The 17,020-nt window shown below is 39.3% G+C and overlaps 1 protein-coding gene across 1 annotated transcript in view; it reads left to right on the forward strand.

The window, feature by feature from the left end:
- CNTNAP5 (contactin associated protein family member 5) overlaps positions 1 to 17,020 on the forward strand; it is a 270,985-nt gene that overhangs the window by 62,748 nt on the left and 191,217 nt on the right. Inside the window, exons 2-3 of the mRNA XM_040068846.2 lie at positions 6,751 to 6,861; positions 13,056 to 13,249. Of these exons, the coding sequence (XP_039924780.1) occupies positions 6,751 to 6,861; positions 13,056 to 13,249 (305 nt within the window). The remainder of the gene's footprint in view (positions 1 to 6,750; positions 6,862 to 13,055; positions 13,250 to 17,020) is intronic.

Consider the following 17,020-nt stretch of genomic DNA (forward strand, 5'->3'; position numbering starts at 1 on the left):
GTGTCTTATATCTTGAAAAATATGCCATGCATTTCAGCTAACAGATGGAGTTCACAGCTGTGCATGTACGTGTAGCCAGTCTCTAGGAAAAAAAAAAAAAAGAAAAAAGAAAAAAGAAAGAATTTCTTTTTACAGAAAAACAGGTTGTTTGGGGTTTATTTTATTTTTCCTCATCATGTTTTCAAGCATCATTTCCTGAGGTTGCTAAATTGGTAGTAGAACCTAGCTGTAGGTGGTAGTTGCTGTGAGAGCCTTTTTGTAGGGACTGTTGATACAGAAATAATCTCCCAATCTCTTCCAAATCTGTAGCCTTACTCCATGTTACTGCACTTCCTGTGTCTTGTGTGTATGTATTGTTTTTACTCCTCACACACTGTCCTCCTTCTCCCATGCCCATGTATCTCATTGGACTGTAACGGTGAAGGTTAATTTCCACAGTAAGTCCAAATGTGTATTTTTTGCCTTTTCAAATGAGAATTGTACCTACAGAGGGCAGGAGAAATACAGATGAACTGAAAGGTATCAGTGGTCACTCCCGGGTACTGTTAAGAGGCATGGTACAAAAAGCATGGTTTACATCTTTAAAACAAAGTACGCTATTAAGTGGGTAATGCTAAGAGGAATTTTATCTAGCCTATAAATACCAGTGAATCTTTTCAACTTCAAATCCCAGTACAGAGACAATTTACAATTGCAATCAAAATGATGCACACAATTTAACTTCAGTACCATCTGTAACTCTGCTGGTATTTTAATAATGAATAAAATTATATCTTGGCAACAAAACTCTCACTGAAATAATATACCTTTAATTTCCAAGTGAGACCTCTTAAGACTAAGCTACAAGGCCTCTGGTTTACCCTGAAATCTCCTTCATGTTTAATACAAAATGGAAATATCTGTATTTAAATAGCTACCAGTGTGTAAAAGGTCTGTGATTCCGTGAAACCTTTCTTAAATCCCTTTGAAATTCAGGGATTGTGGTTCAGGCAGGGGTTTGCAGCTGATCACAAGCACTCCTGCCATCACTGTACCTCTTGCATCTGTATCAGCAGAGATGTATGAGCAAGGTCTGTTGCAGGAGCTCTTTGGTGATGTGCCAGGCCCTGTGTTCTTGAAGTAAAGCACCTACAGGAGACGCTTTCCCTTCAAATGCTTTTATTACCATGGGATGGAGCAGGAGGCATGACAGTTACCCTCTTATGAATTTGTCTTTTTGACTCCATCATGGGGCCTAACCACATCATTGTCTGGGTTAAAATTCTATCCTTTTTCATTGTCAATTTTTGTATTTTGCAGAGAGGAGGTAATTTTGGCTCTGTTTGCATGCTGTGTCCTGTCCCCCACCCTTCCCTCAGTTGCATCATTGGGTGACACCAGTCCCATGTTCCTATTCCTATTCTGAGTGCTGCTTATTATAATAATAGGAGATCCTGACAATGTACTACCACAATTAAAAAAAAAAAAAAAAAAAAAAAAAAAAAAAAAGGCGCAAACTTTGCAATAAAGTATTTTCTGCACATTTGTCCTGGTGAAGGTACAGCAGTACCAAGCAGTCAGAGGCTGATGTTTGGAAAATCCATGGAGCCCAGGACACTGTTGGTGTCCTCTTTATCAAAGCTTTTGTTCAGGAGATATTAGTGACCTTTCTGGATGGCCTGCACAAGTGGAAATCAATGTGTTTTGTCCCACTGACCCTTCAGATGAACGAGGGAAATTGGAACAGAGCAAGTTTGTTAACACATCTCAGTTTGTGCCTGTAATGACCCTGCCTGTGTTCCAGGGATTGATCCCTTTCAAAGGACCTGCTCCAAGAAGCATTAGAATGACCACGATGGGTTTCTGGGATTTGTGATTTTCTAAATGTCTTCAGTGCCCACTAATTACAAATTTTCTTAATTTGTACCAATTGCTGCTGCTGAGGGCTGTCTCAGCCTTGAAGAAGGTCATAAACTGGATCATGCCAAGTGTACCAACACCAGTGTGAAATGTATACTGGAAAAACTAGTAAAGTTTGTCTGAATCTCTGATTTCTGTGCAAACTCTGTTTTGGTAATACGTTAGCTGTATTTGAGAAACCTGCTGTTCTTCAAGAGCATTTGAAATACTGTTTCTCTATGACTTGGATACATATTTTTTAGTTACTTTTTCATACATGTCACAGATGTTGAAGGCCTTCACAACATACAGAGCTTTATCAGGTATTTGGGCGAAAGGCCTCCTCTGAAATTCCTTTTTGTGTACTATTAGCTAAAGCTTGTATTATCTGGAATGTTTCAAAGAAGCCTAAGAGTTAGTGTCTAAATGTCACTTGGATGATTTTGAATGATAACATTTATGTTTGTGGGGTTGTCCAAAGCATTCAGTAAAAAAAATTAAAATACATGGGCAAAGAGGGAGAAGATATTTCTTTCCTCCTGTTTGGAGGGTAATTAAAGCTACAAGAAAAGAATCAAAACTAATCAATAAACCAACTTCCTGGTATGAAAATAAAAAGATTACAGATTAACTTCTGGGTTTTTTTGTTGTGCTGTTTCTTGGTGTTTTTTGGTTTATTTTTGTTAATTTTATCATTATTTTCTAAATATCATTAGTGAATAAAACCCAGAAAATTCAGGATGATATATGTAGCTATTTTTCTTAATTCCAGAAGTGAGATCGCTTATGAAAGTTCTGTTAACACTCATGACACTGTAAATGCTGTCAGTAACTGCTTGTTTTGCAGAAGTTGGCATATTCAAGGTCAGCGCCCTTTTCTCAAATGCAAAGCAACATCTGTATTGTTGCGTGTTTTGCATTAATAGGCACAATTAGACCTTCTTTTTCATAATTTCTTTGCTAATTATCCTGTCAAGGAAAACATAGGAGAAAACAACTGAACTGGCTAGTAAATCCACTTTTGTGAGTGTCCAGGTGTTTGAAATGGTTCTTTACTGTAGGATTAGTCATTGTAAAAACCAATGTTTTTAATAGGCATATAATGCAGTTAACTCCAAAAAGCAAAGTTCCTGTTCTGACTGGCAAACTTCCAAAGCAAATAGAGAAATAGGTCAGGAGCTACTGGTAAGGAGCTGTAAATGTGGGAGCACCTGAAATGTGTTGTTTTTGTTTTTTTTTTTTTTCCTCACATCAAGCTGGGGAGTATGAAGCCTCTTGAAATGTGTGTGCTGGGATTATATGGTGGAAATTAGAATATGCTGGTTTTGCTTTTGGTTTTACCATGGGTCTTCTCTGATCTTGCATAAGCACAAAATTTTTCATCTCTTTCTTGTCTGCATGCATCACAAAAGGAAACATGATAATAACATCCTTTACTGGAGAGTTTTTTAATTTTGAGAGGTGTGTCTATGGTGGTTTTTTGCTTTTCAATATTGCCTTCTCACAGAAATGGAGGGCAGGGCAAATGGAATCACTCTTGGTGTACATGCATACCCCACCTTTTTTTAACTCTGTACCCTATTTAGCTAAATTTTACAAAAAGATATCAGTCTCAAATGTGTACGTGTTGGGTCTCAGAGAGGGGTTTTATCAGACCTGTCCTGCAAATGATCTGAATTATTGTGCATGTACAAGTTGACTGGTGAATCCCAAGCACTTTGCTGTACTCTCATATTTCATTTGCTGTGTAAAAACTGTGCCATATTCTGCATTGTAGGTCTGTGCATGTTGAGCTCTTGGCTCAGCCTCCAGTGCAAAGTTAGTTTTGACTGAATGAAGCGCGGAAGAGTGACCTTGCATCTTGTCAGAGTATCCATTCAAAAATAATCTTCACTTGGAGGAAATTCCTTCACGTGCTCTGAGTCAATCAATCATTACTCTCTTATCTGTTGAAAGTTGGGCTGCATTAGTCCTGGTGCTCTCAGAACTATCATCAATTTTTTAATGCTGTCCTAAATCCTGAAGCCTTAAACTTACATTTTTTTATAGTTAGATATTAATTCAGGGAAGGTTTCCTAGCTGTAGTTCAGCAGTTTTTTTTTTTTTTTTTTTTTTTTTTTTTTTTTTTTTTTTAATTAACAAAGCAAAATAATGGTCCCAGAATTTAGTGTGGAAATGACGTTGTAGTGCTGTAGCAGCAGAGATACAGATGAATGTGCATTGGGACAGAAACAAAGGATACGGAAATTTAGACAAAGCATCTCATAGTTTCAGGAGCTAATTGTCACTTCTCAGCCTGGAGCCTTTAGAGATCCCAGGAAAACCTTAAATATGTTGCACTGAAATGGTTTCCTCTTGCTGTGATGCTGAGATACTTCATGTCCTGTAGGTCTCCAGTCCTACCTTTGGGGAACAGTGATGGACAACTGGATCACAGGCTGATTGATGTGCTGAGTTCTCTCGTGGCCCAGGAGCAACCAACAGTCTAGTCACTGTTTAAAGTGAAATCTCTGCTATTTCCAGCCTCATGTTTTAAGTGTTGCTGAATAGTCCTGTGGATCTGTCTGCTAGGATTTTGGACCTTCTTTTGAGAGGTTCCCAACCCCGCTGCTTTTTTTTGTAGAATGCAGAGGTTTGGGTGAATTCAGTGCCCTTATGAACTCGTCATTTCCAATTTTTGTTTAAATCTCTGTTCAGGTCAAGAGTGGCAGTGAATTTAAGACCTTCAATGTATAGTTGTTTTGTTTGGGATTCTTTTAAGTCAGATAAAACAGTTATGGCCTGGTCTCATGGAGTACCAGGAGACTGGCACTCTGTAGACCCTTCAGAAGTTCTCTTTGAGATTCAAAGGGTGTAAGTCATAGGGAGTCTGCTCAGGACCATGATACTTGTTTTGTTGGCTTGTTATCCTCATGGCTGCAACATCACTACAGACTTGTCCCTAATTTATCTATCTTGCAGTTCTTGCTAGGCATTTTTATTCTTGCAAGTCAAAGAGATAGAAAGGGTTTTCTATAGAAGTTTGGTTTTTGAGATCCATCATTCAGTGCACTGATATAAATTATATTGATTACATTGATTTTCTTTCCTATAGAGCTGGATTTTGATTGCAAAAGTATCTGGGTTGTTTTAGAGAGCCATTGTAGAAAGAGATGTGAAATATTTTAATGCAATCTGTCTCAATATTGAAAAGGTATCACTCTGTTTGGAATAATTTGAATTATTTTTCATAACGATCAGGCAGGTTTTGCTTTTATTCTTTGTCTTTTGTAGCTGTTCTTTCCCCCACCCCCAATCTTAGCAAACTGCATGTTTACTCTGTGAGAGTAAAAACACTGTGGTGGCCTGAGATCCCGGTGACCTGTAGGTCTTCTCCGATAATTAGGTCCGTGTTTGCTCCATCGGAGATTCAACAAAAAATGAGAGTGGCGGCTGCTGCTGCTGCTTCTTCTCCTTCTCCTTCTTCTTCTTCTCCTTCTTCTTCTCCTCCTCCTTCTTCTTCTTCTCCTTCTTCTTCTTCTTCTCCTTCTTGTTCTCCTTCTTCTCCTTCTCCTCCTTCTCCTTCTCCTTCTTCTCCTTCTTCTCCTTCTTCTTCTTCCTTCTTCTTCCTTCTTCTTCCTTCTTCTTCTTCCTTCTTCTTCCTTCTTCTTCCTTCTTCTTCCTTCTTCTTCCTTCTTCTTCCTTCTTCTTCTTCTTCCTTCTTTCTTCTTCTTCTTCTTCTTATTCTTCTTCTTCTTTCCCTTTTTCTTTCTATTCCTTCTTCTTCTTCTTTTTTTCTTCCTTCCTTCTTCTTTTTTCTTCTTCGTTCCTTCTTCTGTTTCTTTATCTCTCTTTCCTTGGTCTTCCTTCTTCTTCCTTATTTTCTTCCTAAACACAAAAAAATCCTTTTCTTTCTCTTCTCTCTTTCTTTCTTTCTTTCTGTCTTCCTTTTCTTCTCTTCCTTCTTCTTCTTCTTTCCTTCTTTTCCTTTTCTTTTTTCTCTTCTTCTTCCTTCTTCTTCTTCTTTCTTCTTCTTTCTTCTTCCTTCTTCTTTCTTCTTCTTTCTTCTTCTTTCTTCTTCTTTCTTCTTCTTTCTTCTTCTTTCTTCTTCTTCATTCCCTACTGAAACCCCACATTTATGTTCTTGAGCATTTGTGTGAGAGTAATGAGAAAATTTACTTTATTTACATCCCTGTTCAAATATTATGGGCTCAAAAATTCCACTTGAGTGTTAGCATAGCCCTTCTGTCCTCAGAAGCAGAGGTGAAAGAAAGGGGGGAGAAATGTAGAGGCTGCTCGTGTGAATGAACAAAACTAATTTGGCTCTGCATGTTTGTGTGAGCTTGGGGAAGAAATAACGGAGATATTCAGATTTTGAGATTTTAGTGCAGCCTGAGACTCTTGTGAAGCACTTGACACACTTTTACATGTTGCCCCATGGCGTGTTCCTGTGTGTCACTTCCACACAGAAAGATGAAGTTGTAACTCCTGCATTACACTAATGTGGAAAAACTGTTCTGGACACAGAACACCTGGGGTGTTCTCTGAGGTCTGCCAGGGTGTTATGGCACTCTTCCAGTGGCTTTTGCAACAAGAGTCAATACCCTCTTTAACTGCGAGGTAGACGATCGAATCTCATTCACTGAAAGGACAACATTTTCCAGATTTTCAAGCATTCAGTGTCTTAACAGCAGCTCCCATGTGGTTGCTGTCTCATCAGACTGGGACATTTTGGAGGGTTAATTTCAGTTCTCACTTGTGAATTCAAGCACGATTCAAGCTGTGTGTCCAGTCTATGTGTACTAAGTAGAAAAAGCACCACCTGGAGATAGCACAGGTTGGTGTATGTGTTGTTCATATGATGACCTCTGTATGTTTTGTTTTCCTTTTTAGATAATTGTGATGATGCATTGGTAGCTCCCTTGCCTTCAGCTGCCCTTACCAGTTCCTCTGAGCTCTTCAGTACTCACAGTCCCAGCTTTGCAAAACTCAACAGGCGAGATGGTAAGATTGCAGCATGAAATGCCTAAACTATTCATTTTAATGACTTCTACAAAGAATAACTTTCTATGCTGTTTGTATGCAGTGCATTCAGAGCCAAGCTGAATCGAGCCATTAATTTATGCTCCTGAGGGTGTGCTATGTAGGAGCAATTTCCTCCTTTATTATAGAAAGCTTCTATTACTTTTGAAGATCTCCACTTCTCTTGTAGAGATGTTGTTAAGGAAGTGTAGATAGTCTTTTCGCTTTGGATGAGTTCCCATATTTTAAGAGTTTAAAGGTGATTAGGTTTGAGCGCCTATTCTAAAATGTAGGTGTTAAAGACAATAGCAACTAGGTTTAAAATTCCAGTAGATTTCAATGATTACACAACTCCGCAGAAATAGTGAACATGAAAAACAACTTTCCAGACATTTCACATCAAAAATGTCTCAGGTCCAGATAATGAGTTTGCATACCACGTGAAACTATGAATATGAAGAATAGTACCAGAAAGGAGAAGTTGGCAGTATTTAGGGCATCATTTGACATCCTGTTGCAAATTTGGGTTGTTGGGTCTTAGCTTATTTCCAAGGTAGAGCCTCTAAAAGTGAAAATCCCTGTATTGTCATATTTCATATGAATTTAGTTTTAGGAAACAGTAGATAGATCACTACTAGAAAAAAGTATTGGAGTTCCAGTGAACAGGAGCAGCAAAGATGCCCTGGCCACTTGCTAGCCCAGGAGCATGGGCACTGCTGTTATGAAAATGTTCCCAGGCCCAGCAGTCAGATGATAAGCAGTACAGCAAGCAGCAAAAGCAAAAAGTAGCTACTAATGAGCAGTAGACTCTAATAAACAGTAAGGGAAGCAAGCCCATGGCAAACACAGAAGCTGCTGATTAATAGCTAACCAGCAGTAACAGCTGTAAATTCAATCTAGTACATTCCAATCAAATCCGTAATTATCTCAAACCCTTCGAGGCCCATGTTGGGCACGTGTCATGGACGAACCCCACCAACTCAGCCGTACACAGCCACTCACTCCCCTGGTGGGATGGGGGAGAGAATATCAAGAGTAAAAGTGAAGCCATCGCTCTGAACATCCCCCTTTTTCTCCTCCTTCATCCCCCAGCTTTCTGTGCTGAGCACGATGTTATATAGGGTATCCCTGTGGTCAGCTGTCCTGGCTGAGTCCACTTCCAAATTTTGCTTTCCCCTACCCTCCTCACTAGTGGTGTGGTGTGAGGAGCAGAAAAGGCCTTGGCCTGTGTGTAAGCAATTCTGAGCAATAACAGAAACATCTCTGTATTATCAGCACTGTTTCCAGCACAATTAGCTCTATACCAGCTACTGTGAAGAGAACTACGTCTTGCCGAAGCAGCGCCTGACCTTGGGTTTGAGGAGCAAGCAATGGTGGATATAGAAGCTTTCTTTGACTGTCACTTGAATGCAAATAGTAGATATCTTTACAGGAAATAATATTTCCTAACAAAGATTGGGCTGTGGCTTTCTGATCATGTTGAATGTTTCAATGAGTTGACTTAGTTTTGTTTGTAATTGATAAGACAGTGCTGCAGGGAACAGAGTCTTCTGGGTAGAAAGCCAGATGAGTACTATATATATGTATATAATATATTGTAAATATGAATGCAGAAGTGAAGATGAATTTATAAAGCACAACCCAGTCCTTTGTTGACAGAAAGTTCTAATTCATCAAGTTTATGCAGTAATAGATAACAATAAGTAAAAGGTGGTTGTTTTACAAAAAAAAAAAAGCTTTCCGTAGTGGAATGTGCCATTTTAAAAAACAAACACAGAAAGTACCCATGAGTAAAGCTTTATGTGAACAGCTGAAAACGCTTAATTAGAATGCTGATAAATCTGTACTGGTAATGCTAAAGAGCTAGTATAATTCTGATAAATATGATTCTGAGGTATGAAATATATTATTTGCCCATGAGAGGGATTTATCAGCTTTTTTGTATACAGTAAATAAATAATGAAAAATATTAAGAAAACTGCTACAGTATGACTGTATCACCTAAGATTTTTCAGTTCTTATTAGCTCTCAGCCTGAGTAGTCAGTATAGGCAATTATGTATGAGAATATAAAGCATATATAGTGTCAAAAATAATTTGTTTTCTGTCCAGGAAGTGTTTGATCTGGGCATTAAAGTCAAATTCTGCAGCAGGGAAGCACTTAGTTGCAGTGGGAAGTCCAGGAGTTTTTAGCGCTATAAAGCCATTTGAGCTGTTCATAAGGCATGTAGGGTAGAAATAGTCATTCCCTTTGCTTTGTAATAATCAACTAAGTATGGGCATCCTGAGCAGCCCTGGGGAACATCAAAAAGCATTGACTGTGTAACACTGGGCTTAAATGCAATTTTCGAAAAAACTATGGCCAAATGTACAAACAGTCTGAGAAAGAACAAAAGTGTTTGATCGTATTTCTTGGAATCATATAGGTATCCAACTGAAAAACCATCAGATCCTTGCTCTCCACATGTTTCTAGCATTATGATTTGTTGCCATGGAGAATATGAACAATATATCAGATTCCTGTGGTATTGTTTCTCCACTGGGGTATTTTCCCTTTACCATGTTGAATACCTCCTTTGAAATGATCCCCAGAAGATGTGAAATGTGTGAGCTGTGAGGAATGATGGTGTAGCACAACCTGCAGAATCCTGTCGATGCCAGTGGCAACCTGGTGGGCAGAAGGGGGAAATATTGAGCATCCTGTCTCTCTTGTTTTTGTGTGAGAGACAGTGTGACATCTTAACACACCTATAACAAGTGTGCAGATCTGATGGGCATAATCAAAGCCAAGCTTTTTGTCTAGTTTGCATTTATGCCAGAATTAATAAAAGTTACATGGTCCTTTTCAATATCTTTGTGCCCAATTGCAGGAGAAGGACATTGTGTTATGCTTGTGTCTGTTCAAAGAAGTTGATGTCCTGTAATTTGTGTGTTCAGTAGCCTGTCTTGTTGTCTGTTAGAGCCTTCTTGTCCTTTGTCTTGGGCTTGTGCTGGCAAAGAGTCCACAGGGCAAACATCAAGGTGGGCAGAGGAGCTAAGGGCTCTAAAACATTGCACTGCTTTGGTTGTGCTTTCTGTTACTTACTAAAAAAAGTACAGGATGGGTTGGTGACACACTGTAAGGAATGACGTGCATAAAAGAAGCGTGCAGACACAGACTGTGCTAGAAAAAATGCCAGTATCCCTTGTGCCACCTGCTCTGTGTAATGGAGTAAATGTGGAGGAAAAAGAACATGTATTGATTTTTGCCACTCACAGCTGTATTTGGTGAGGATTTGGGATAACCACAGAAGCAAGCAGAAGCTACGTGTTTGTTTTATTAGCAGAAGTGAGAGAGGCCCAGTGGGAAAACCTTCAGTTCTGCCCTCAGTCATGCAGCCAATGCAGCTTTTCTGTTGCAGGGATTTTAGCTGCCATTCGTACTAGCAGTAGCATTACTGTCCACCTGTGGAAATGGTAATGGTGGAAGGTTTGGGAGAGGGAAACACAGTGGGCTTTCTTCTCCACAGGAAAAAAATACATAAAGCAGCTGCTCTCCTGTGAAGGCTTATCCTGTAACTGATATCTTTCTTGTAAGACCAGCTTTGGAGAGGTGATGCTACGAGCAGGTGTCAGTGCTGTGTCTGCAGTGCTTACATCTAAAGAGTAACATTCCCAGCCGACAAATATGCTCATGTAAAGAGAGATGAGAGAGATGCCATTCAGGGACGCCACGTAATCCATGATTTTGGAGCTCAAGCTCAGCACAGATCCCCCAAATTTCTGTTCAGTGTGTATCATTTATTTGACTTCGAAGTTATAAGCCTGTGGTGTTGTGCTCAAGCTGGAAAATAGCACTGCACAGTAAAGCCAAACACTTTTATGGAAAGCATGTCACATTCCTGCCACTTCTAGCAGCAGAAGGGAGAAAGCATAAAGAAGATATTTAGTTATGATGTTTGACGTACTACTGGGAAGCATCTGTGCTAACAGGCTTGGCGTAAGAACTTATGTATAAACTAGAACATAGAAAGCAAAGGTTTTGTGGTGGTGGTTTTTTTGTTTTTTTTTTTAATGGAAAACTCACCAAATATTTTGTTATAAGTTATTTTCCTTCACCTAGTTGTCATTCTCTGTGTTGAATGAAGGAAAGATGAAAATGCCAACTTTTCTTCTAATATGTGCTGAAAATATCTAGAATAGGCTTTTTTGAGTCATGAATGGAACAAGTTTGCCAGAACTTCTGAAGCAGATTTTTATATCATATCAGTTCCAGGAATAAGACTGTGAAAAAAAAGAAAAAAACAAAAAGCAGCAACTCTTGTGTTCAGAGTCTATTTTAGTTACTGGATATTACAAACCAAAGGAAGTTTGCCCTTGGTTCTCCTGCACAATAGTCACAATTGTGTGTAGGAGAAATCTGTAGTTTGTTGTCTTTGAATACAACTCTGTAGTTTGTACCTTAAAGGTAGACAACATGCTTTCTGTATGGCACTTAAAATATCAAAATAAAAAAATGATGGTGTGAGAGGTAACCTTGTTAGGACTTTTAACAGAAGGTATTATAGTATTGTGTATAGATATGTAGTTAAAAGAGCTATGAAGAAATCAAAGAAGAAATCAGTGATGAAATTCCTAGCATTCTCGTTAGGTGTTTCATGGTATTCTCACAGGAGAGAGTATTCTATTTAAGGCAGGTAAAATAATCAGTGAAGATGAAGACTTCTATTGTGATTGAAAAGGGTAAATCATGGCACTAAGAAGCAGTATACATCGGTTTGGTTGCAAACCCTTTTCCCTGGAGAGTTCTTGTAGAGGAATGAAAGCTGAGTCATTCAGGGGAGCCAGAACAATACTCTTCCAGGTATGGAATAGATATGGTTCTGTTTCAGGAGTTCAGATAAAATCTATATCAATAAGTAGTAAAGAATGACAATTCTGACACCTATTCTTAGACAAAGCGATTTCTGTTGTGGGTTGGAAAGTACAGTGCCATCCAGGAAAAACAAGATGTTTGTAAAAGCGCAGAGTTACTGAAATAGAGTTCATTGATAGAAGCCACATTTATTAATCTTTCAACTCTGTTCACTTCAATGAACTTTTCATGGAGCAACTTTGAGACAGATCAGTTTAAGTTTTATTCCCAATGTCATTGTGTTCACTGTAGTCATACAGTGCTTTCCAATCTTCATTAATAATGACAAAACAAAAAGGTGTTGGGTTGCAGAAGCAGTGGCCATTTCAACGTTTGCCGTCTTGGTTGATGGCTTGTGTTCTTCATACCTGCATTAGTTGCTTATTGATAAGACTGAATTGAACACTGGGTGTATGCAGGGAATAAATGTGTGCAAGGAGAAACAAGTTAAGAGAATATAAACATAACCTGTAATTTTAACATGTAAAAGAAAGCAGGAGACCATAAAATAATATATTCCAGTCTGGAATGATTTGCTTTTTAACCATAATCTCCCATTTATTTTAGTGAGCAAAGTGGTGAAATGCAAGCAATGGTTCTGTTTCGCTGACTTGGTGTTACCACAGGTCTGTTTAACCTCTAAAGACATTCAAGGGATAGTGCAAATCTTTACTTTTAAAAGACAAACATGAATTACAAGCTCATGTCAGAGACAGCCTACTTTCCAGTGTGAAAGCAGTCCTTTTAGTTGTTCAATCAAATGGTTTCTAGCTTTACAACAGATTATCTGAAATGCATTTCTAAGCTGTAATTAAACCATTCTTTCAAATACTTAATCGGGCTCAAATAAAAATAACTAACATTTTACATTTCTTTCAGAACATAGCAAAAAGCAAAATATCAAAGCAAACTGCAAGTGACAAGCCAGAATTTCCAGAATTGCAAGGAGGGAATAGATACGGGGTTTTTTGAGTTTTTTGGTTTTTTATTTTTTTTGTGATTGAGCATGTGCCAACCTCATTGATGTTTGTACAGCTGAAAAAGAATAATTTTCCTTAAAATGTCTTAGAAATTCAAAATTCCACATGAGCTTTAGGTTAATGGAGATAACCTGATGGAAGCACACCTCATGTAGTGTATTTCCTAATACTAAAATATTAAAAAAAACCAGCCACGTGCTCAAGTAGAGTCCTCTGTGATGACCTGAAATAATTTAATGGTTCTTTATTAAGTGTAATTTTTGCCATCATTGTCATCTGAATTCTCTTCATCCAACCTTTCAGGAGCTGGTGGCTGGTCCCCGCTGGAGTCCAACAAGCAGCAGTGGCTCCAGGTTGATCTGGGGGACAGAGTGGAGATCGTGGCGGTGGCCACCCAGGGCAGGTACGGGAGCTCGGACTGGGTGACCAGCTACGCGCTGATGTTCAGCGACACCGGCCGCAACTGGAAGCAGTACAGGCAGGACGACGCCGTCTGGGTAGGTCTGAACTGGCAGTGTCTTTGGCCCCAGATCTCTCTGGTTCAGGCTCTTTTGGGCATTTGGGGAAGCAGCTCCAGTTTCACATCTGAGGAGTGCTGCAGTGGTGAGAAGCAGACCTGAGCGGCTCCACAGGGTGTTTTGATCTAAATGGGTTGTGTCACTGACTGTCTGTGTAATACAAGTTTAGGCCCTCAGGACTACATTGTTTTTCAGACGATGAAGATGATCAGGGCACTTAAAATGACCTGTGTGCTTTTGTGCCTGCTTGGCTCTGATTCAGGCACACCAGGGTAAATGGGGCTAATCACCTCCGTGCTTTCTCCAGGAAAGGTGGAAATTAATTCTATGCTTTATGCGTGTTTGGCCAGAACAAGAGAGATCATGCTGAGGAAGATGGGTGGTAAATTGCTCCTCAGCTGGAGAAGGCTGGAGCTGCAGCATGGGTTGTGAGATGATTTAGGAGACACACTAAAAGTGATCAAGGCTTTTTCTAATACTTTAACGCAGACTTGACCATTGCTGTGTCACAAGTTCGGTGTGTGGCTGTGCCGAGTGCTGTTGATAGGAGTGCATGAGGCAGCAGTGGCACACAGGTGTGGATAGAAAAGTTTTCATCCTTCTTTGTGTACAGAAAATGTCAATTGTTGGTGAATGGGTAAAAAGTGATGGGATTCTCCCCATGCTATGTGGTGTAATTCCATGGATCAATAGCCCTGGTAGCATGAAAGTATGTGGTGTTAAAAGAAAAGGATTCTTCACGAAAATAAAGGGGAGCATGTTAAGGGTAACCAAGTAGAATTATGTTTTTTCTTTGGTTAATGCTGTTTTTAAATGCTGTGTCACAAAAGCAGATTTTACTTCCAGAACATAATGACTGTGATGTGAGGTGGGATGCAGCAGGAAGAGGGGGGAGGAGGGCTGCTTAATTTTTCCCCAAGTGTGTGGTGGCAGTGGAGATGCATGTACAGGGAGGTGAACTTCTGTGTGTCTAAAATCCATTGTATCATCACTTTGCTTTATTATGGTTTGATTCAGGGAAAGCTAATGAAATCCTTCTTCCCTTAGAAAAGCAACTTTGGTCCTAAGATGGTCATGAAGTTGTCAAGTGCTTCACCTGTCACTTAAATAGTTATATTGGGCTGTCTTTGCTCTGATACTTTTATATATATATATGTGTGTGTATGTATGTATGTATGTGTGTATGTATTTAAAAGCAGTGGAATTCCATTTTGGACTGAATATAGTGATCATTTAATCTGTCTCTTGACTTCCAGCCCTGGGAATCTGAAATCCATACTGAGATATTTTTACAGATTTGGTGTCAATTAAGTGCTTCTTTGCCTGAAAATATTATGCAGCTTGTTAAAATTTTATATTAGGACAAATTAATTTTTTATTATGTGCCAAACTTTTTAGGCCTTTTCTTTCTGGAAACACTTGAACTTTTTTCTTTTGTAAATTTTTCTTCTTAAAGGGAAACTTGAAAAGACAACACATAGAATTTGCTGTAACAAATCTTAATGTCCTAAGGTACCAATTTATGAGTTTCTTATCTGACACCTAATATTGCACATGAGAACAAGAACAATTCATTTAACAGTGAATTAGGATTTATGAGCAACTTGGACTCTCATGTTTTACTAGAGTGATCAGGCATGAAGTTGATTCCAGGCAGATCCTGACACAAGTTCCAAAGTCTCAGCAGACCTGGATGCTTACTTTCTGGAGAGAAAATTTTTGTACATGTTTCTAATGGAAACGACCATAGACTACAGAGGATCATTTTCTATATAATTGAGGAAAAATGAGATAGGCTTTGGGTGTGGAAAAGGAAACAAAGGATTTGGATAATTTTCCCCTCACATTAGTTTCTAGGAGTCACACTGACCAAGTGAACTAGTAATGTAATTCCAGTCCAGAAGAACCGTTTGCTCCATGTTCCCAGAGGACTTGAAGAGTTTGTTAGGATGCCTCACCAAACTTTCCTGGTGGAAATATCTGATAGTGTAAATCCAAATTGGGCTCATTTGACATTTCATTAGATACTTCAGTCCACCTAAACTGGCAAACTCATTAACACTTAGGAGCTTGAATGTCTTCCCATGGAATTAATGAAGATCAAGAATTCCTTCTGTACAATTTTCATTCTAACTAAGAAAAAAGTTGATTCTTTTTTTCCCTGGCACTTTTGGATTTGCTTCACTGAATTAAATTAGATCTAGAGAGCCATTCAGAGCACAAAGAGGAAAGCCAAAGCGGCTTTCAGAAGCATGTATAGAATTATAATTTCAAATTATGCAGTATTCCTCTCTTATTGGCAGTTAACTTTTCCTTAGGGTTTTTTTCTAACTAAGAAGAAACATAGAAGTGTGCTGTCCAGCTGAATGTTAAAGGTATTTTTAGACCCTTGGATAAAATGAGGACAAGCACAACACGGTGCTTGTCCTAAACATCTGGCTCTTGAGTAGCTATAAGGGAAATTCTGCATTACACCCCCCCAGGAAAGAACCCTTGTCCTTGACTTAAGGTAGTGGACTATTTCACAGGGCTGGGAAAGCAGCCCCCCAGGGTAGCCTCCACTGTCACAATCTGTGGCAGTGTACACTGTACCAGTCTGTCACAAGTGTGGTAGGTCCAGACTTGGGATTCTGTATCTGTGCTGGCTTTGGTTCAGTGATGCTTTTTGCTCAGCAGGAATGAAAGCATCCCTCAATTATCAGGACTGTTTCCAGCACAAACCCAAACCAGACCCCCATATCACATACACCAGTATGAAGAAAATTAACGGTTAAACCCAGCATTATCCCTTTTTCTTTTTGATTGGGGTGGGTGGGATGGTCTGTCAGAGAAGGATTTTAGGCAGTAGTTTCCTCACCCTCAGCATGAGGTGGCAAGTCACCAATCCTTAATTTCTCCTCAACCCAAGTCACATTTGATCTGCATTTTCTCCCAGTCCACATGCATGACTCAGAGAGAAGGTCATGGTGTATTTGGTGATACTGCAGTGGTCTCTTGCAGGGGCATGCACTGGTCCAGCCTTTCCCCACTGCATATCACAGGGACACTGATCACATTTGGTGGGAGCAGCAGGAAGGCAGCAGGGACTTCAGTAATCCCCAGGTAAATCCATCCAGATGGAACTTTTCCTAATGATCCCGTGAATGTCTGATGATCCCTATTGCAGGTTCTCTGATGCTCTGAGGAGTTGTTTCCAGCCCTGTGGGCATAAGTTTGGTCCACCCATATGGCAGAGATGTTCTGCAGTGCATCAGAGACCGGGGTGCATAAATTCTTTACTGGGCTGCCAGTAAGACAGACGTTTGCCCAGCAGCACGTGTGACATATCACCAGTAAAAATCCCTTTCTCTTTATAGAGATTACAAGGCTTATTATCCTCCTCTCCCAGCTTGCATACAGCTCCCATCAACTTCCCTGTTAATGAGGACTGCATAGACAGATCGCGGGGAGAATCAGAAAACCTTTTAAGTTTTCACTCAGCCTGTGTTTATGATGTTAGTAAATTCTGCAGCTGGAGTTGAAGACAAGACAGATTAGCCATTTAAAACCAATTTTCCAACCTCATTTGTATTTAAATAATCTTGTTACAAAAGGACTCTGTGGTTCAGAGCAAACTAGACATAATTATATTTTCAATATGGATAAATCAGCTATGTGTGGACACACTAGCTATTGATTGGGAGACATAAAACATAAATCTTATTGCTTGTAACAAGTAAATGATTTTTCAGTGTTTTTAAGTGTTGAATA

Source organism: Hirundo rustica, chromosome 7 (genome assembly GCF_015227805.2).
Source record: "Hirundo rustica isolate bHirRus1 chromosome 7, bHirRus1.pri.v3, whole genome shotgun sequence".
Taxonomy (NCBI): Eukaryota; Metazoa; Chordata; class Aves; order Passeriformes; family Hirundinidae; genus Hirundo; species Hirundo rustica.